Genomic DNA, 22,768 nt, shown 5'->3' with positions numbered 1-22,768 from the left:
GGCTCTCATTCAAAATGGAAGGAGAGATAAAGAGCTTCCAAGACAGGCAGCAACTAAAAGAATATGTGACCTCCAAACCAGCTCTGCAAGAAATTTTAAGGGGGACTCTTAAAATTCCCCTTTAAGAAGTTCAGTGGAACATTCCACAAAAACAAAGACTGAATAGATATCATGATGACACTAAACTCATATCTCTCAATAGTAACTCTGAATGTGAACGGGCTTAATGACCCCATCAAAAGGCGCAGCGTTTCAGACTGGATAAAAAAGCAGGACCCATCTATTTGCTGTCTACAAGAGACTCATTTTAGACAGAAGGACACCTACAGCCTGAAAATAAAAGGTTGGAGAACCATTTACCATTCGAATGGTCCTCAAAAGAAAGAAGGGGTAGCCATCCTTATATCAGATAAACTAAAATTTACCCCAAAGACTGTAGTGAGAGATGAAGAGGGACACTATATCATACTTAAAGGATCTATTCAACAAGAGGACTTAACAATCCTCAATATATATGCCCCGAATGTGGGAGCTGCCAAATATATAAATCAATTATTAACCAAAGTGAAGAAATACTTAGATAATAATACGCTTATACTTGGTGACTTCAATCTAGCTCTTTCTATACTCGATAGGTCTTCTAAGCACAACATCTCCAAAGAAACGAGAGCTTTAAATGATACACTGGACCAGATGGATTTCACAGATATCTACAGAACTTTACATCCAAACTCAACTGAATACACATTCTTCTCAAGTGCACATGGAACTTTCTCCAGAATAGACCACATATTGGGTCACAAATCGGGTCTGAACCGATACCAAAAGATTGGGATCGTCCCCTGCATATTCTCAGACCATAATGCCTTGAAATTAGAACTAAATCACAACAAGAAGTTTGGAAGGACCTCAAACACGTGGAGGTTAAGGACCATCCTGCTAAAAGATGAAAGGGTCAACCAGCAAATTAAGGAAGAATTAAAAAGATTCATGGAAACTAATGAGAATGAAGATACAACTGTTCAAAATCTTTGGGATGCAGCAAAAGCAGTCCTAAGGGGGAAATACATCGCAATACAAGCATCCATTCAAAAACTGGAAAAAACTCAAATACAAAAGCTAACCTTACACATAAAGGAGCTAGAGAAAAAACAGCAAATAGATCCTACACCCAAGAGAAGAAGGGAGTTAATAAAGATTCGAGCAGAACTCAACGAAATCGAGACCAGAAGAACTGTGCAACAGATCAACAGAACCAGGAGTTGGTTCTTTGAAAGAATTAATAAGATAGATAAACCATTAGCCAGCCTTATTAAAAAGAAGAGAGAGAAGACTCAAATTAATAAACTCATGAATGAGAAAGGAGAGATCACTACCAACACCAAGGAAATACAAACGATTTTAAAAACATATTATGAACAGTTATACACCAATAAATTAGGCAATCTAGGAGAAATGGACGCATTCCTGGAAAGCCACAAACTACCAAAACTGGAACAGGAAGAAATAGAAAACCTTAACAGGCCAATAACCAGGGAGGAAATTGAAGCAGTCATCAAAAACCTCCCAAGACACAAGAGTCCAGGGCCAGATGGCTTCCCAGGGGAATTTTATCAAACGTTTAAAGAAGAAACCATACCTATTCTCCTAAAGCTGTTTGGAAAGATAGAAAGAGATGGAGTACTTCCAAATTCGTTCTATGAGGACAGCATCACCTTAATTCCAAAACCAGACAAAGACCCCACCAAAAAGGAGAATTACAGACCAATATCCCTGATGAACATGGATGCAAAAATTCTCAACAAGATACTGGCCAATAGGATCCAACAGTACATTAAGAAAATTATTCACCATGACCAAGTAGGATTTATCCCTGGGACACAAGGCTGGTTCAACACCCGTAAAACAATCAATGTGATTCATCATATCAGCAAGAGAAAAACCAAGAACCATATGATCCTCTCATTAGATGCAGAGAAAGCATTTGACAAAATACAGCATCCATTTCTGATCAAAACTCTTCAGAGTGTAGGGATAGAGGGAACATTCCTCGACATCTTAAAAGCCATCTATGAAAAGCCCACAGCAAATATCATTCTCAATGGGGAAGCACTGGGAGCCTTTCCCCTAAGATCAGGAACAAGACAGCGATGTCCACTCTCACCACTGCTATTCAACATAGTACTGGAAGTCCTAGCCTCAGCAATCAGACAACAAAAAGACATTAAAGGCATTCAAATTGGCAAAGAAGAAGTCAAACTCTCCCTCTTTGCCGATGACATGATACTCTACATAGAAAACCCAAAAGTCTCCACCCCAAGATTGCTAGAACTCATACAGCAATTCGGTAACGTGGCAGGATACAAAATCAATGCCCAGAAATCAGTGGCATTTCTATACACTAACAATGAGACTGAAGAAAGAGAAATTAAGGAGTCAATCCCATTTACAGTTGCACCCAAAAGCATAAGATACCTAGGAATAAACCTAACCAAAGAGGTAAAGGATCTATACCCTCAAAACTATAGAACACTTCTGAAAGAAATTGAGGAAGACACAAAGAGATGGAAAAATATTCCATGCTCATGGATTGGCAGGATTAATATTGTGAAAATGTCAATGTTACCCAGGGCAATATACACGTTTAATGCAATCCCTATCAAAATACCATGGACTTTCTTCAGAGAGTTAGAACAAATTATTTTAAGATTTGTGTGGAATCAGAGAAGACCCCGAATAGCCAGGGGAATTTTAAAAAAGAAAGCTGTGGTCATCAAGACAGTGTGGTACTGGCACAAAAACAGACACATAGATCAGTGGAACAGAATAGAGAATCCAGAAGTGGACCCTGAACTTTATGGTCAACTAATATTCGATAAAGGAGGAAAGACTATCCATTGGAAGAAAGACAGTCTCTTCAATAAATGGTGCTGGGAAAATTGGACATCCACATGCAGAAGAATGAAACTAGACCACTCCCTTTCACCATACACAAAGATAAACTCAAAATGGATGAAAGATCTAAATGTGAGACAAGATTCCATCAAAATCCTAGAGAAGAACACAGGAAACTCCCTTTTTGAACTCGGCCACAGTAACTTCTTGCAAGATACATCCACGAAGGCAAAAGAAACAAAAGCAAAAATGAACTACTGGGACTTCATCAAGATAAGAAGCTTTTGCACAGCAAAGGATACAGTCAACAAAACTAAAAGACAACCTACAGAATGGGAGAAGATATTTGCAAATGACATATCAGATAAAGGGCTAGTTTCCAAGATCTATAAAGAACTTCTTAAACTCAACACCAAAGAAACAAACAATCCAATCATGAAATGGGCAAAAGACATGAACAGAAATCTCACAGAGGAAGACATAGACATGGCCAACATGCATATGAGAAAATGCTCTGCATCACTTGCCATCAGGGAAATACAAATCAAAACCACAATGAGATACCACCTCACACCAGTGAGAATGGGGCAAATTAACAAGGCAGGAAACAACAAATGTTGGAGAGGATGCGGAGAAAAGGGAACCCTCTTACACTGTTGGTGGGAATATGAACTGGTGCAGCCACTCTGGAAAACTGTGTGGAGGTTCGTCAAACAGTTAAAAATATACTTGCCCTACGACCCAGCAATTCCACTGTTGGGGATTTACCCCAAAGATACAAATGCAATGAAACACCGGGACACCTGCACCCCGATGTTTAGAGCAGCAATGGCCACGATAGCCAAACTGTGGAAGGAGCCTCGGTGTCCAACGAAAGATGAATGGATAAAGAAGATGTGGTTTATGTATACAATGGAATATTACTCAGCTATTAGAAATGACAAATACCCACCATTTGCTTCAACGTGGATGGAACTGGAGGGTATTATGCTGAGTGAAATAAGTCAGTCGGAGAAGGACAAACATTATATGTTCTCATTCATGTGGGGAATATAAATAATAGTGAAAGGGAATATAAGGGAAGGGAGAAGAAATGTGTGGGAAATATCAGAAAGGGAGACAGAACGTAAAGACTGCTAACTCTGGGAAAAGAACTAGGGGTGGTAGAAGGGGAGGAGGGCAGGGGGTGGGAGTGAATGGGTGATGGCACTGGGGGTTATTCTGTATGTTAGTAAATTGAACACCAAGAAAAAATAAATTTAAATAAATAAATAAATATGACAAAAATAGAATACAACAGCAAAATGGCAAACTTACTTCAACCGTATCAACAATTAGTAAAAATACAAATGAACACTCCAAACAAAAGGAGACTGAAATTATGAGATGAATAAAAAACCAAAACCCAACAATATTCTTTTACATGAAATACACTTTAATTCAAATAGAAATAAAAAAATGGTCACAGTAACAAAATATAACAATATGTGGCATAAAGATAGACACAGAGATGGAGAATAGAATCCAAAACACACACATGCACATATATGTATATATGTGTGTGTGTGTCATATATATATATGTATATATATGGCATATATATATATGGCATATATAGTATAGTATATATAGTGTATATATTTTTATATGGTTTTTTTTTTTTTCAACTGATTTTCTAGAAAAGTCCCAAGGTAATTTTATGGCAACAACAAGGTCTTTTCAACAAATGGTACTAGATCAGCTGGATATCTTTAGGGGAAAAAATAAGCTTCAACCTTTCCTTCACATTATATCAAAATGATCTTGACATGGATAATGGACCTTAATGGAGAAACTAAAACTGTCAAACTTCTAGAAGAAAATGCAGGCGAAATTCTTTGCAATCACAGGATAAGAAAAGATTGTCTCAGAGCTCCAAAAGCACAAACTACAAAACAAAACAAGATACACTGGGCTTCATCAAAATTAAATTTTTCTGCTCAAATACCACAACTAGGAATATTAAAGGCTAACCATATATTGGGGGAAAAAAACACAAATAATATACATATCTGACAGAAGACTTGTATCCAGAATATATAAAAACTTCTTATACCTCATTAAGAAGACACACCCTGGGGCACCTGGGTGGCCCAGTGGTTGAGCATCTAGCCTTTGGCTCAGGGCATGATCCCAGGGTACTGGGATCGAGTCCCACATCAGGCTCTCCACAGGGAGCCTGCTTCTCCGTTTCTCTGTGTGTCTCTCATGAACAAATAAACAAAATCTTAAAAAAAAAAAAAAGAAGACAGACACCCACTCAAAACAAGGGCAAGAGATCTAGAAAGACACTTCAAAAATAAGGTAAACAAAATAAGAAATAAACACAAAAAGAGGCTCAAAATCATTAGTATTCATGTAAATGCAAACTGAAATCACAAAAATACCACTATACATCTATTAGACTGCGTAAAATGATAATGACTCACAATGCCACACACTGAAGGATGTAAAAAGCAAATGGGACTCTTATGTACTGCTAGTGAAAATGTACAAAGTATGACTAGTTTGGAAAATAGTGTAGCAAATCTTAAGAAGTTAATCACAACACTTAACAGATAACTCAGGAATTCCACTCAAGGATTTATCCAAGAAACACTGAAAATAAATGTTCATAAGAGCTTTATTCACAATAGTCAAAAGATGAAAAGCAACCAAATATGCATCAAAAGCTGAATGGATAAACACATTGTAGCATATACATGCAGCGGAATATTATTCATCAAAGACGTATATACTGTATGATTCCAAGTATATGAAATTCAAGAAAGGGCAAAATGGAATCCCTGATAACCCAAAGTTTGTGGTGGAAGTGGGGACACTGACTCAAAGAGGCACCAACAACTTTTTTGGGGTAATGAAAATGTTCTGTATCTTGACTGTGGTAATTATACCAATGTATACACATATCATATCCTATCATAGTGTACAGTTCAAATGGGTACATTTTACTGCATATAAGTCAAATCTGAAAAAAGGTGATTTTCTTGATATTTCTCAAATAAGGAATACCCAAACCAGTCTCAATCTAACTCTGGTGTCACATTTTTCTTCTAGCTCTTCAATTCAAATCCATTATTAGTCCAATTCCATTTGGGAAATAAGGGACTATGCTTAAATCACAACAGAAATGTACTTAAGGGAGAGGGGAGGAAGACAAAGAAGTGGGTGAGAGAAATTAGAAAGAAGATGAAGATAAGGGGATCCCTGGGTGGCTCAGCGGTTGGCGCCTGCCTTTGGCCCAGGGCGTGATCCTAGAGACTGGGGATCGAGTCCCATGTCGGGCTTCCAGCGTGGAGCCGGCTTCTCCCTCTGCCTGTGTCTCTGCCTCTGTCTCTCTCTGTGTCTCTCATGAATAAATAAAGTCTTTAAAAAAAAAAAAAAAAGATGAGGATAAAATGGGAAAAAGCGGCGGGGGGGGGGGACATGAAGAGAAAAATAATGAGAGAAGAAGAGAACTGAAAGGGAGATAATCTGATAAGATTCTATGTGTGAACATATAGGTTATTAAGACCATACCAATATAAAGTATTAGTATTAATATCCAGAAAAAAAAATTTTTAAGTGTGTGGAAAAAAAAAGGAAAAAAAAAGTGTGTGAAATCAGGAAAATGAGAGCACTGAATGAAATGGTAATGAGATCTGGTATCCATTTATTTGTTGCAAATAGAGTAGTAAGTCTCAATTCTCAATTTCAAAGTCTAGAAATAAGAATAGTATCTAGTTACTATCTCTAGTTTCTCCTTTTTAGTCACATCTATTTGCAAACAAAGCCTTTACAAAAAATGTGGAACTTCCCAGCTCACTTCACTCAAATCTCCTTAGTCCAGATGAGATCACATGTCTAAACAATTACAGGAAAGGAAGAAACTACCAAGACCAATCATGTTCTAAGCCCTGGAGTAAGGGCAGAGCCCCTTCCCTAAGCCCAGGGTTACGAAGATGAAAACTCAACAAATCTTGGACTCTGCCAGAAAGAAAGAAGAGGGGGAGACAGGATTTGGGAAGACAATCAATAATGGATAGAATATAAATCTGTATGTTTTGGGAACCAAATTAAAATGTAAGAGTTGGCATCCTATTTTGAAAAATAAAGATCCTATCCAATCCTTCTTTCCTGAAACAGATGAAGGAGGTGTTCAGGAATAGTTGCTGACAAATTCAGCATTTTTCTCAAGTAGCAGCTCTGGATAAACTTGAGAAGTTAAAAAACTGAATCTCCAGAGACACAGACCATATAATTTAGATATGGAGATTTTTCAAAACAGATGTTACCAATTCCTATAAATGCTGCAGAAGAATCTTTATTGGGTGCCTGGGTGGCTCAGTCACTTAAGCGTCTGCCTTCGGCTCGGGTCATGATCCCAGGGTCCTGGGATCAAGCCCCGCGTCGGGCTCCCTGCTCAGTATCTCCCTTTCCCCCTGCTCGTGCTCTCTCTCTCTCTCCCAAATAATAAAATCTTTTAAAAAATTAAAAAGGAAAATCTTTGTTAATTTCCATGTATCATCTCATTCTGAGCATCATCATGCCTTTTCAATTTACCCGCCAAAATATATTAACCATAAGATACAGTCCTACCTAACAAACCTGGCCATTTTGAGTTGTATGGTATTAATCAACTGGATTTTAGAAAATGGTTTGCCAGACAGAATGATATCAGGATTTCTTCCCCAAAATGGAATTATTTTAATATACTGATACATTAATTTCAGTGTTAACATGTAAATAATAGGGACGCCTGGGTGGCTCAAGTGGTTGAGCATCTGAACCTTTGGCTCAGGGCGTGATCCTTGGGGTCCTGGGATCGAGTCCCACATCAGGCTCCCTGCATGGAGCCTGCTTCTCCCTCTGCCTGTGTCTCTGCCTCTCTCTCTGTGTGTCTCTCATGATTAATAAAATCTTTCAAAAAAAATAACATGTAAATAATATAGATCACCACCACTAACCACTGAATATATATTCCTAGTTGTGATAATAAAACTGTATTATCAGCATTATCTTCCATTCAGATATGGTAGAAAAGCATATTTCTGATTCACTGCCACAGATTTCAAGCCAACAACATAGAAACTTAAATGAATAAAACTGAACACGTCTCTCAGAGTATCATTCCTGCCCACCTGCCCCGTTGTTTACATGGCATTTAAATGGTAAACTCCAGGGATGCCTGGGTAGCTCAGTCTGTTAAGTTCGAGCAAAAGTTTCAGCCTTTCCAGCCCCCCATCCCACACCTGGCTCCCTGCTCTGCCTGGAGTCTGCTTCTCCCTCTCCCTCTGTCCCCCCTGCCCCACTCATGCTCACTCCCTCTCAAACAATTAAATCTTAAAAAATAAAATTAAATAAATAAAAGGCTAAATTCCATAAATATACCTACAATCATAAATTTACATCAAACCCTTTTTAACTTGGCCTATAGCTAAATTTAATTTACCAAAGACTGATTAAAAAAACCTTTCATATAGTTCTAGAGTTTTTTATAAAGTAATGAAACATAACAGTAATGAAAAGTAGAACATCCCACCTAAGCTTCCTACAAAATATCAGACTTAGAGATCCAAATGTAATTCACTAAGAAGCAGGCTAACACCATTTTTAAGGAAGTCAATAAACTAATCAGTTTTAAAAAGTTAATAAAATAATAAGCCTATATTTTTGAGGCTTCTTTTCATAACCATTTAAAATATATGTTAATTTTTAAAACTTAACATTAATGATAAATACTTGAATGGAAAAGAGGTTGAGGGAACCCTGGGTGGCGCAGCGGTTTAGCGCCTGCCTTTGGCCCAGGGTGCGATCCTGGAGACCCGGGGTCGAATCCCACGTCGGGCTTCCGGTGCATAGAGCCTGCTTCTCCCTCTGCCTGTATGTCTCTGCCTCTCTCTCTTTCTCTGTGACTATCATAAATAAATAAAAATTAAAAAAAAAAAAAAGAAAAGAAAAGAAAAGAGGTTGAGAACTACTGGGCTAAGCATCCAAATGGAAAAGAAAACTCTTAGAACCAAGAAATAAAAAACTCTGATACATTACTAGTCTGAAGAACCTTACACTATATAAACCATTCTCAAATACTTATAAAGTTCTGGCAAGGGATGACAAATAGCTGTAATACAGAGCCTCCACAAGTAGTAAATGAACATATGGTAGAAATGTAGTAGCAGTAGTAGTAGTTGTTGTTGTTGTAGTAGTAGTAGAAATGCTACTGTAACTTTGAAATGTATGAAAATATTCTGAAGTTTACAAAAACGTAAACTGCTTGTTTTGTCTGGATGTTATCCTGCTTTTTTGATACTGTGTGATAAAAGATAAAACCAATAAAATAGGATCATAAATGCTGTGTGGGTATCATCTGTTAAATATAAACTTTAGTAACATTAAATTCCATTAGTTAGGGCAGCCCGGGGGGCTTAGGGGTTTAGCGCCACCTTCAGCCCAGGACGTGATCCTGGAGAGCTGGGATCGAGTCCTGCATCAGGCTTCCAGCATGGAGCCTGCTTCTCCCTCTACCTGCTTCTCCCTCTGCCTTTGTCTCTGCCTCTCTCTGTTTCTCGATAAATAAATAAAATCTTTTAAAAAAAATCCGTTAGTTAAAAAGAGGGGCTGTGTATAATTTCAAAATGCTTATCTCTATAACAGGCAAACCCATACCGAAGCATAATTCAATTATTCTGAACATTTGGATTTGAGCACAGCATCACCCCCACCTGGTGGTAGTTGAATCCAGTCACATATGTACATAATTTAGAGACCATCTAAAACAAACATCAGAAAATGTTTATCATCACAAGGTGATTACAATGCAGGTTGAAAAATGCATATTGAACTCTCCATGTTGAAGTTGTCACAAAAAAACCTATGTGTGTTTTACAAACGTTTACGAAGTCACCTGGGGCCTAATTTAATACTGGAAATAGTTACATAGTATATTTACAAATTCTCCTATAAGAAGAAAATTTTACTAAGCTTGAAATTACAAAAGTTTCTGAAATTGTCACCAACGACATCATCACGTAGACATCTCAAAGAACATTCATCAGTGTAGTCAATTATCGGTCACCTACTATGTGGCAAAGATTATATAAATCATACTTCTCTCATATGTGCATAAGTCAGGAATGTTTCCCTATAAATACTGTTTTGAAAAATACTGTTTCACTAGATTAAGAAATACTGTTTCACTAGATTCACAAGTTACAAAAAGAACAGTAGTGGATGGAACAAACATATATATAATCCTTTCCTTCTACCTTAAATATTTCCCAAAATGCTTCTCTGATAAATCTGGTTTACAGAATATTTTCTCATGATACATGGTAGTAATGTATGGCAGCTTAGCAACAAAATAAAACTCAGAAAACAAGCCATAAGCAATAAAAATTAATTTCTATTATATCCAACTGCTTAATTATAACTTAATGCTTGGTTATACATTTTTTAAAATGACCTTTAAATGAAAACTCAATAAAGCTTTAATACAGAAGTCTCTAACAACAGTCAATCAATAATCACAACATAAAATACATTATATAAACACAATGTATCTTAAATGTCATTTTTTTCATCCTTTTTTTTTTAAAGGACCCTGAGAGATCTGCTAATTGCAGCAATGCCCTTTGTGAAGTAATTCAATGCTGCTATAGAGGTTAATAAAAAAAGTACAGCACTGGTGGTTAAGAGTTCAGGCTCTGCAAACAGATGTTTACACATATACCTTGGGACCCACTAGAATATAAGCTCTTATAGGCAGAGAACTCTTTTTATGTTTTGTCCACTGATGCATCTGCAATATTAAGAACAGCACGTAGCACATGTAGTAGGCATTCAATAAATACTGGCTGAATGAATGAATTTATCTAAGTCTTATGGAGAAAACCTGACTGGACCTTTTTTATTACCCCATGGAAAATGCAGATGAACTGACATAAGAAAGCTAGAAAGAGAGGAGACTGGTTTCTCCCATGGATGATGAGAATAACAATAATAATATCATCATCATCATCATTATCAGTTTTATGCTTAGTTTCAGATAAGGACTTATCTTAAACTTCCCAAACACAAAATCTACATTTGCTCATTTTATACCAGGTTCCTAACAAGCTACAGGGCTTATGTGTACTGAAACCTGTTTGCTAAATTAAACTACATGATTTATAAATCATGATTTTCATAAAAAGATTAGAGAGTATCCATGAAAGTATGGTCTGCTTATTTTTTTATGGAAAACTTTTTCTCCTTCATTCCCTATTTGTAGGATGAGTACAAAATAATTGGGTAGTAAAAAACTACCCAGAAATAAAGTTATCATAAGACACAATATATATGATGTACATATATTATTTTAAAGCTAAAAATCTTTGAAAATATAAAAATAGACTGGAACGAATGAGGAGACATTTGTTTAGAAAGCATCAATACCATAAAAAGATACAAAGCTCATCAAATTAACCTATAAATCTGAAGTATGTAAGTACTAACAAGTTCTTTTCAGTAAGTGGGAGTAATAGAAAATCATTCTAAAATTAAAGAGACCAAATGCATGACGAGGGAACACTCAAACTCCCAATTCATATCTGGAATATAACTGTACTCAGCATTGAGATATAATTTTAATGGAAGCAGAAAGCTAATCAATGTTATTGCGTCCTACTTGGATAAAATAATGTGTAAACTAAATAAGGATAGTCAACAATATGAAGCATAAAAGGAGAAATAAAGAGTTAAGATCAAGAGACTGGCAGAGACCAAATAGAGGGCTCCCCATGACCCAAGACTTATTCAGAACTCCAGGTAAAAGTAGGCTGAGTATTAATGTGTAGATGTAATAAGCATCAGGCTTATCACAGTGTGTGCCAAATATCTGAATCATATAACCAGTTTCCCTTGATCTAACTCAAATTCTATCAACAAGTCTCTGATTACAAATTTGTTTTTCCGTTTAATCCATCCAAAGAGAAAAATGTGTTCAGCCCAACGAACAGCACATATCTCATTGCAAATTAATGAACAGTGTCCTGGATTATAAACCAGCACCTTAGGAACTTAGTTAATATAAAGAGAAAGATGAAGCATTATTGTGGATTTGCAGAATCAAGAAAACTTCAGAAGGTTGAGTTGTCATTACAGTTTGTGAAACTGTACCCATGGATGAATCCCCTATTTCATTTCTCCCAAAAGCTGTGAAAAGAATGCCTCTCAATGGAAGGAGGAAGAATCATGAATCATCTCTGCCTCAACTGAAGACTCACAAAAAGTTGGGCTACTAGAGGAACTCTCTATGGATCACCCTTTTAATCTTATTGCTGGCCTTTGATCTGTTGTTTGTTCTTATAAAAATACATAATAAGAAAAAATACATAATAAATCAAATTAACACCTTCTTTACAACAAGTCAGGCAATTAAATATCCATAAACAATTATGAAATCAGTTCTCACTGTTGGAAAAATAAAGTTTCTAAGCCAGAAAAAGTGAGAGAGAGAAATAAATTCTGAATTATGGTAACTTTACAAGGTAAACACTGGTTCATGGTAGTCATGACTCTCAAAAACATTTAGTAAATTTTAAGATAATTAAGAGATTCATGGTTTAAAAAAAATAAACTTTCAAAAGTAAGGGTCCGATACAAATAAGGAGAAATAAAATGGAAGGAATTTAAATGAAACCACAGTACAGAGGAAAATCGTTTCTCACCAAGTCCAAGGCAGCTAGTATACAAGAATTATCCACCTAAATTCAAAATGGTAGATATACATCTTCCATGTTCTCTCTACATTTAGATATTCTAATCCAATAGTATCCAGCAGAATTTTAGCTCTTGATAACACTAAAGCAAAGAGCACAGTAGAGTCCTCACCAATGAGTGTATGATGGATAGGTGAAGGGGTCTATGTCATAACATAGGAGAAACAAAGCGCTAATGTGAATTGTGGAAATATAGTACTTTCTGGTTTCACTAAACAGCGTCAATCAACACAGGAAAAATACAAAAGCACTCCGTGGAGTAAGGACACCTGTTATTCAACCTAATCTAGACATACTGATATTACAAAAACCTTTTTTTTTTCTTTTTACAAAAACCTTTTTAATAGTTCTAGTCTTACATGATTTCAGACATTAATTTTATTTGTAAGAAGGTACCTTTCTGGGGCACCTGGGTAGCTCAGTAGTTGAGTGTCTGCCTTTAGCTCAGGGCATGACCCCAGGGTCCTGGGATCAAGTCCCACATCGGTCTCCTCACAGGGAGCCTGCTTCTCCCTCTGCCTGTGTCTCTGCCTCTCTCTGTGTATCTCTCATGAATAAATAAGATCTAGGAGGAGGAGGAGGAGGAGGAGGAGGAGGAGGAGGAGGAGGAGGAGGAGGAGGAGGAGGAATCTTCCTTTGGTTCACAATGACAGTTTACGAAGCTGTTCTAAAAATTCTGAAAAGATATCAAGCTCATGAATTATGTAGAGATTCTGCTTCAATGGGCTAACAACAATTTTAAAAGGTAGATGGTAACAGTACCTAAAAATAATTTTAAAATACATTATCTTACTAATGCTCAAAAAAATGTTCTCAATTTGTAGCAAGGCTCATCTAAATTTTCATTTAGTCCCAAGACTATTCATGAAGAAAAGCCATAAATCAATATGATACAATTTAATCCTGAAACCTAAACTATGTAGTTTTAAAAATCATTACATAATACTCTGCATGAAAAATTACAAGTATGTCTACACTAATTCTGCTAATTTTCTGTAAGACACTAGTATAATTTTAAATTCCCTAATCCCTAATGATGTTGAGCACCTTATATGCATGGCTGCCTCCATGTATCTTCTTTGGATGAAGTGTTTATACAAATCTTTTGCCTATTTTTTAATTGCATTGTTTGGTTCTTACCAAGGTTGGAGAGTACTATATATTTTGAGCACTAGTCCTTTAGCAAATATATACTTTGCCCGTACTTTCTCCTTGTTGATGGCTTGCCTTTACATTCTTCTAACAGTATTATTTAAAGAACAGAAGTTTTAAAATTTCTATAAAATGTAATTTATCAGTTTGTGTGTTATTATGCTTTGATATATTTAAGAAATCATTTTCTAATTCAAAGTCACAAAAAAGTTCTCTTGTATTTCTTTCTAGATTTCCTATAACTTAGGTTTTGCATTTAGGGATATGATCCATTTTCAGTTAATTTTTTTTTATGTGAACTAAGGTAGGACTACAAGTTCACTGTTTCACATATGGATACCCATCATGCCAGTATCCCATCTGTTGAAAAGACTACCTTTTCCTTGCTAAATTTGTCAAAAATCAGTTGTTCATTTAAGTGTGGGTCTAATTCTAGACTCACTATTCTGTTCATTGATCGGTTTATCTATCTTTTTGTCTTGTTTACCGTAAGTTTTTGTAATAAGTCTTCGTACCAGGTAGGATTAATCCTCCATTTCTATTCTCTTTTATTTTTAAAAAAATTATTTTATTTATTTATTAGAGACAGAGAGAGAGAGGCAGAGACACAGGCAGAGGGAGAAGCAGGCTCCATGCAGGGAGCCCGATGTGGGACTCGATCCCGGGTCTCCAGGATCACACCCTGGGCTGAAGGCAGCGCTAAACCACTGAGCCACCCAGGCTGCCCTCTATTCTCTTTTAAAGGCTTTGTCTATCTAGATCCTTTGCATTCCATATAAATTTTCAAATCAGTTTGTCAATTTATAAGTGAAAGCCAGCTGGGATTTAGATTATAACCATACTGAATTCATATAGACCAATTTAGGGAGAATAGACATCTTAATAATATTAAGTCTTCCATTTTTTTTTTTTTAATTTTTTATTTATTTATGATAGGCACACAGTGAGAGAGAGAGAGAGGCAGAGACACAGGCAGAGGGAGAAGCAGGCTCCATGCACCGGGAGCCTGATGTGGGATTCGATCCCGGGTCTCCAGGATCGCGCCCTGGGCCAAAGGCAGGCGCCAAACCGCTGCGCCACCCAGGGATCCCTTAAGTCTTCCATTTCACAGACAAGGTTTATTTATTAATTTAGGTCTTCTTTCATTGTTCATAATGCTTTCTAGTTCTCAGTCTATAGGTCTTACAAATCTTTTGTCAAACTCAACCTAGGTATTTCATATTTTTTATAAGTGGTATTTTTGAATTTCAATTTCCAATTGGTTAACAGTAGAGTATATGGAAATAAAACTAATTTTTGTATATTAATCTGGTATCCTGAAACCTTGCTAAACTCCTTTATTAGCTCACTTTTTTTTTTTTTGTAAACTCAAAACAAAGTACCACTACATCCCTATTAGAATGGCTAAAATTAACAAGATTGACTAAAGCAAGTGTTGGCATGTGGAGGATGTAGAATTTTCATATGCTACTGTTAAGAATCTAAAATTTTAGGGATCCCTGGGTGGCGCAGCGGTTTGGCGCCTGCCTTTGGCCCAGGGCGCGATCCTGGAGACCCGGGATCGAATCCCACATGGGCTCCCGGTGCATGGAGCCTGCTTCTCCCTCTGCCTGTGTCTCTGCCTCTCTCTCTCTCTCTCTCTCTGTGACTATCATGAATAAATAAATAAAATCTTTAAAAAAAAATTAAAATAAAATAAAATTTTAGAACTACTTTAAAAAACACCTTGGCAATTTCTTCAAAAGTTAAACATACATCTAACATATGATCTAGCCATTCCATTCTTACATATTTATCAAAGAGAAATGAAAGCATATGTCCATACTTGTATGTCCAAAGACTTGTATATGAATGTTCATGGCAGCTTTGTTATAGTCAAAAACTAGAAACAACCCAAATATCTATCAACAGGTAATTGGATAAACCAACTGTGGTATATTCATACAATGGAATACTACTCAAAAATAAAAAGGAATGAGCTGCTGATACACACAACGACATGGATAAATCTCAAAATGAACTGACTGGAAGAAGTCACAAAAACACATACAAACTGTATGATTTCATTTATATAAAATTCTCTAAAGTGTTAATTAAATCTATAGTGACAGAAAAAGATCAGCAGGTGCCTGAGGAAGGACTACCAAGGGGCATGAGGAAACTTGGGAGTGACAGTTATGTTCATTACCTTGATAATGGTGATGTTTCATGTCAAAACTTACCAAATTGTACATTTTCAATAAGGGCAGTTTACTGTATGTCACTTACATCTCAATTTTTTTTAAAAAAGTAACCAGTATAAAATAATTGTCACCAGGTACCAGAATATACTTTTTATATTGATATGTAAAATTCAACCTTTTCAAGTGCACAATTCAGCAGCTTTTCTGTATATTGATGAGGTTGTGCAACAATCACCACTATTTAACTCCATTAACCCAAAGAGAAATCTGTAGCCGTTAGCAGGCACCCTACATTCCCTCCAGTCTCTCAAAATACACTAAATACACTAAATACATTAAATACAAGACAATGTATTTCATCTGGTATCTGTAATTCAACCCTCAAGGTCTTTCAAGTTGAAGAGACTAGTTTTAAGTAAATTTCAAGGGCCTGTGAAAACACTGCTACTATTTTAATAATTTTATTCTTTCTAATGAGAATCAGAACCATACGGATAGAGACACTGATAATTTCAGAGATGTTCTAATTATCAAATACCCTTTTGAATATTTGCATAACTTTAATAGTGACTATAATGTTAGTACTTTTATTAAAATATTAATTCCAAATGTAGAAACTTTATCTTCCTCTTGGCTTCTCTTTATTATCCATGCCAGTGTTGGTCAAGAATAAACCATAGTGGTAAATGATGAGATGGTGCCTTTGCAAATTCTGAATGGTACATAATCTGAAAAGCTTTAAAAATTTTAATTAATACAATCCATTTTGAGATAATCCCACCATGAACTATACTTTCTCAACCACTGCTCATCATTTAATATTTATGAAACTTTGGGTAAAGTCAAGGCCTCATTGGAAGGATAATGGGCCTATCCTCTACTCCACACTGAACCAACTCAGATTATGATTGACGCTTGTATCTTTAAAAAAAAAAAAAAAAAAAAGACATCACCATTTGCATTACAGCATCTGTTGTTTCTAGAAAAAGTGATAATCACAATCAAAATCTAGTAATTTTTTATTATGGAACAGTGTCAGTGATGACAAATATACACAATAAACCTCAGAATAATTTGTGCTTGTTTTTAATGATTCTATTATCCTACAGATTATTTTTGGAGCAAAGAAATTAAATGTGATAAAGCAAAAAATAAAAGCTGATACTATAATTTTTACACTCCTACATTTAGCACACACTGTGAAAAAAACACTCAAGTGTTACTCACTGCTTAAAAATTAACTTTTTAACAGACTCTTAACTAGAGAGAACAAACTGATGGTTACCAGAGGAGAGGTGAGCAGGGGGATGGGTTAAATAAATGATGGGGATTAAGGAGGGCACTTGCTGTGATGAGCACCAGGTGAAGTATGGAATTGTTGAATCACTATATTATATATCTAAAACTAATATAACACTTGATGTTGACTGACTAGAATTTAAAAACTTAATTTAAAAAAATTTTAATATAAACTTTTTATACTTTATATAAAATATTCCAAGCATATTAAATCACAAGTTAGATATATTCTCAATGATGTATTTAAGCCTTAAAAATTGATGTTGAAGTATTTATGAAGGATGCTATTTTCTTAGTAAAATATATGGAATAAGCATTACAACCTGACTATGTAATTGAAATATCAAAGATAGGGATCCCTGGGTGGCGCAGCGGTTTGGCGCCTGCCTTTGGCTCAGGGCGTGATCCTGGAGACCCGGGATCGAATCCCACATCGGGCTCCTGGTGCATGGAGCCTGCTTCTCCCTCTGCCTGTGTCTCTGCCTCTCTCTCTCTCTCTCTGTGACTATCATAAATAAATAAAAATAAAAAAAAGAAAAAAAAAAGAAATATCAAAGATAGAGAGATGCCTGAATGGCTCAGCAGTTGAGCATCTGCCTTCAGCTCAGGGCATGATCCCAGGTCTAGGGATGGAGTCCCACATCGGGCTCCCTGTGAGGAGGCTGCTTTCCCTTTGTTTATGTCTCTGCCTCTGTCTATGTCTCTCATGAATAAATAAATAAAATCTTTAAAATATATATATATCAAAGATATAAAAATTAGAAAATAACGTGTAATGCATATCTCTCTGGTATTATTTTCAAAGCATACCACCAAGAATAAGTAGCCTCTTACTACTTGAATTGGATAATATCAAACATCTCTGAACCTACAAAGGTACAAAATCACTAAGCACAACCACTTCAGAAAAATTATAGGGTACCCAAGAAAAGAACCACAAAGCCTCATAAAATGCAAGTGTGTTAGTTCTACATACACTCAGTAGCTATTCAAAATTTTGCCTGAAATATTATGAACTATATCATCATGGACCTTGTAGCTTGGTAATAGTCAAAACCGTGAATGTTAAACCCTTGAATGTAAAGAGTCAGTTCAAAATACTTGAAAGATGAATAAGCACATGAAGAAATAAATTCAATAAATCTTCCAGGCATAATGTCAACATAAGATTTGTTACCTAAAAAACAACATTTCTTCTACAGACATGAAAATTAAGTTACCATGAAAACCTGTACAAGAATGTTTATAATAGCTCTATTCATAATCACCAAAAACTAGAAACAATATAAATTTCCTTCAAACCCTGAATCAATAAACTGTGGTACAACCACACAATGATATCCCAACAAACACCAAGTAACAAAAGTTTCAGTATATACAAAAACTTGGATAAATCTCAAAGGTATTATGCTGAATATGGAAAGTAGCCTCAAAAGGTTACATACTTTATAATCCCATTTATATGACATCCTCCCAAAAACAAAACTAAACTGATGGAGAACCAACCAATGGTTGCCAAAGTTGTGTGTTGGGGGGGGTATAACTGTAAAGGGATAGCAGGAGGGACTTTTGGGGGTGATGGAACTTATTCTATATCATGACTGTGCTGGCAATTACATGCATCTAAATGTGTTAAAATTCACAAGCATGTATACTTCCTCCCAAAAAGCCAATCTTATCATATGAGAATTTAAAAATAAATAGCATTTCTAAAAAATCAACTAATTTTACTCAGCTATTCTGAAAAGTGTGACAATGTTTTTTATACAGCCAATTATTAAATAAATTTGTCCAATATTTGTTACTAGTGACAATAAAAGTCAACAAATCAAGTGACTGAAAAATCTATAAAACTCTACTAACTTTTTAATCAAAAAAGAACTTACCAAGTTCATTAAGACTCTGAGCAGCCTTTGTTATCTCTCTACTTCCCCCTTGCAGTTGTCCTTGGAGTCTCTTAGTGAGATACAAGATGCGAATTATTCTCCGAAGCAAATCACAGGCAACCTGTACAAATATCACAATGTTAAGTGTAATCAACCCATGAAGTTTTATTACTATTATGATGTGAACCCCTCCATTCTTTTCAGATGCTAAAGAATCATTCATGTCTCTTTTTGTTTTTTACCCATCAAAAACCTAAAAAAAAAAATCACAAAGCTTAAAAAGCAACATTTTACAATAAACTCCACTTTATCTCCAAAGAAGAGATTTGAGGACTGAGGTGCTCTAAAACCTGGGAACTCCTCTCCTTCATCCTAGATCAGTTTTCTTCTCTAGGCAAGTGGTTCTCAGACTTCACACTAAATTCAAATGGATATTCCAAAAGTTCCAAAGCCCACATCGTGGTCCTGACTAATGAAATCAGAATCTCTAAAGGTGGGAACTAAGCATCAGTATTTGTTTTTGTTTTTGTTTTTTGTTTTTTGTTTTTAGTATTTGTTTTCTTAAATATCCTCAGTCGTACCAATGTGCAACCAAGGTTGAGAGCCACATGCTAGGGCCATCTGCTTCCTACTATTGTTATTGTTTAACAATATAGTTGTTTCCAAACCTGGTTTCTCTTTTCTAGGTCCATAAGGGAACAGACTTAAAACTTCTCCCAATTACACTAAACCTTAAGGAATAAGTATGCCCTACTTGAATTTTCCTAATGGTTCTTTTATCACTAATAACAAATTATGAAACAGAATGATTAAAACAAAAAAACTATCATATACGCACACGTCATCTCCTCTTCCCGTTTCATCACCAGATCTAATACTGAATCTTTACCTAGCCAAAAGACTAAGACACAAAATGAAGACTCATGTATTTCAGGACACTTTATTATAGAAGCTGGATCCAGAGCATTTGCCTGAGGGAGAGACAGGAGAGGGGAGACTGATGGAATAATAGATATGGAGTGACCCTCAGCATCATAATGATAATGAAGAGAGAGAGTCTATCCTGCTGCATTACCACCAGCTTTATGGCCCTGAAGCTGGTTAAGAAGAACATCTTCCTGTCTGAGGAAAATCATAACTGGAGGCAGTAAGAATTAAAAGCACTAGGAAAACCGCTGAGGCTCCAGCTATGAACATTTTCTTCTGAATGAAACACACACACACTCAGAACCACACAGGCACCCACACAACATACAGAGACACACATTTATTCAAAAATACAAAGTTTACAAACATGTAAGTCAAAGACAACCAATCATTAAACATGCTTACCTGAATGCTCTTCTGAGTAACTACAGTCTAAAGCACTTATGATGATAAAAGAATGCCAACTATCTCTGAAAATTGGAAGATTTGGGCATTTATCTTTTATTTAAAATTATTTTCTGGGATCCCTGGGTGGCGCAGCGGTTTGGTGCCTGCCTTTGGCCCAGGGCGCGAACCTGGAGACCCGGGATCGAATCCCACGTCGGGCTCCCGGTGCATGGAGCCTGCTTCTCCCTCTGCCTGTGTCTCTGCCTCTCTCTCTATCTCTCTCTCTCTCTCTCTCTGTGACTATCATAAATAAATAAAAAAATAAAAAATAAAAAAATAAAATTATTTTCTGAGTAAGTAATATAAGCACATAATTCAAGATTCAAAAGAAAAAAAGTCAGGATGCCTGGGTGGCTCAGCAGTTGAGCATCTGCCTGTGGCTCAGGTCGTGATCCCAGGGTCCAGGGATAGAGTCCCACATCGGACTCCCCACAGGGAGCCTGCTTCTCCCTCTGCCTGTGTCTCTCTGCCTCTCTCTGTGTGGCTCTCATGAATAAATAAATAAATCTTTAAAAAATTTTTTTAAATAAAAAAAAGTCATCCTTATATCTATCTCTATGTCCCAAATATGCACTTACCAAAAACAATCACTGTTACCAGTTTCTTGCTTGTCAGAACGGCATTTTTTTTTATTTATTTATTTATTTATTTATTTATTTATTTATTTATTTATTTAAAATTAAGGCCTTTCCACTTTATTTTTTTTTAATTTTTTAATTTAGTTTATGATAGTCACACACACACACACACACAGAGAGAGAGAGGCAGAGACACAGGCAGAGGGAGAAGCAGGCTCCATGCACCGGGAGCCCGACGTGGGATTCGATCCCGGGTCTCCAGGATCGTGCCCTGGGCCAAAGGCAGGCGCCAAACCGCTGCGCCACCCAGGGATCCCAGAACAGCGTTTTTAAATGAACAGTTTCAAATGCAGAATCCCTAGTAATCATTCCCCTGGGATTCTAAAATCATCATGAGGAGAAATACCTTAGATCTAATCACCTAGAATTTGTCCTTCCAGAATTCCCTAGTACCTAACGCAATAAAGGATATGCCCTCAAACATGGAATCTTTGAGCTTATTTCTAATGCTTTTATTTGTAACCACATTTAATCAGTTATCAAGTCTTATTGACTCTTCTTATGTCACATAACACAAGAGTCACATTACCTCTGTTTCTACAAACATCACCTAATCCAAATCTTTACTACCTTCACCTTCACAATGTGGTCTACTAGCTAGTTTTCCGATCTCTTACTGAAATCCATCCTGCTATATTTATCTTCTTAGAAATACAGTTTTCAGCACTCCAGCCCCCCTCTTTAATAAACTTCAGAGGCTCTCTACTGACAGATTATGTTAAATCTTCTCACAAAGGCATTTAATAAAATCCTCAGTCAAGAAGTCTTAGATAATCTATGAGGCAGCACTTGCCACCATTTTCTAATATAGTGGCCTCCACTCCAGTCAATTTCCCTTCCTTATTTTTTATTTGGAACCTTTATTTTTTTAAAGGTTTTATTTTTTTATTTGTCAGAGAGAGAGAGAGCACAAGCAGAAGGAACAGCAGACGGAGAGGGAGCAGACCCCCTGCTGAGCAGGGAGCCCAACATGGGACTCCATCCCAGGACTCTGGGATTTGATCTAAGCCAAAGGCAGACACTTAACCAACTGAGCCACCCAGGTGCTATAAAAGTCCCTATTTGGGACTTTTATAACCAAATATAATACAAACATATTATTCGGTACTAATAAGATATGAGGTATCAAGCCATGAAAAAGCACAGAGGGAAACTTTAAATGTACGTCACTAAGTGAAAGAAGTTAATCTAAAAAGGGTGTATATTGTATGATTCCAACTATCTAACATTCTGGAAAAGGCAAAACTATGGAGAAAGGAAAAAGATCAGCAGCTGCCAAAGTTTGGAGGAATGAATAGGCACAGTCCAGAGGATTTTTAGGGCACTGAAAATACTCTGCATGACACTATAATGATGGATATATATATCACCATACACTTGTCCAAATCCACTGAATGTACATCAAGAGTGAACACTGACATAACCTATGGGCTTTGGGAGATAACGATGTGTCAATGTAGGTTCATCAATTGTAACAAAGGTACCACTGTGGGATGGGGGGAGGGGATATGGGTGATTAAGGGGGTGGCCATGTATGTGTGGGGATAGGAGATATAGGAGACACC

At 36.3% G+C, this 22,768-nt stretch overlaps 1 protein-coding gene across 3 annotated transcripts in view; it reads right to left on the bottom strand.

Annotated features, from left to right (window-relative positions):
• The window catches only part of COG5 (component of oligomeric golgi complex 5), a 297,897-nt gene that overhangs the window by 237,091 nt on the left and 38,038 nt on the right, over window positions 1-22,768 (bottom strand). For all 3 annotated transcript variants that reach the window (XM_049096361.1, XM_035701303.1, XM_049096362.1), the window contains exon 6: window positions 19,192-19,312. In XM_049096361.1, coding sequence (XP_048952318.1) covers window positions 19,192-19,312 — 121 coding nt within the window. The remainder of the gene's footprint in view (window positions 1-19,191; window positions 19,313-22,768) is intronic.

Source organism: Canis lupus, chromosome 18 (genome assembly GCF_003254725.2).
Source record: "Canis lupus dingo isolate Sandy chromosome 18, ASM325472v2, whole genome shotgun sequence".
Taxonomy (NCBI): Eukaryota; Metazoa; Chordata; class Mammalia; order Carnivora; family Canidae; genus Canis; species Canis lupus.
This window is presented reverse-complemented; position numbering and strand designations above follow the sequence as displayed.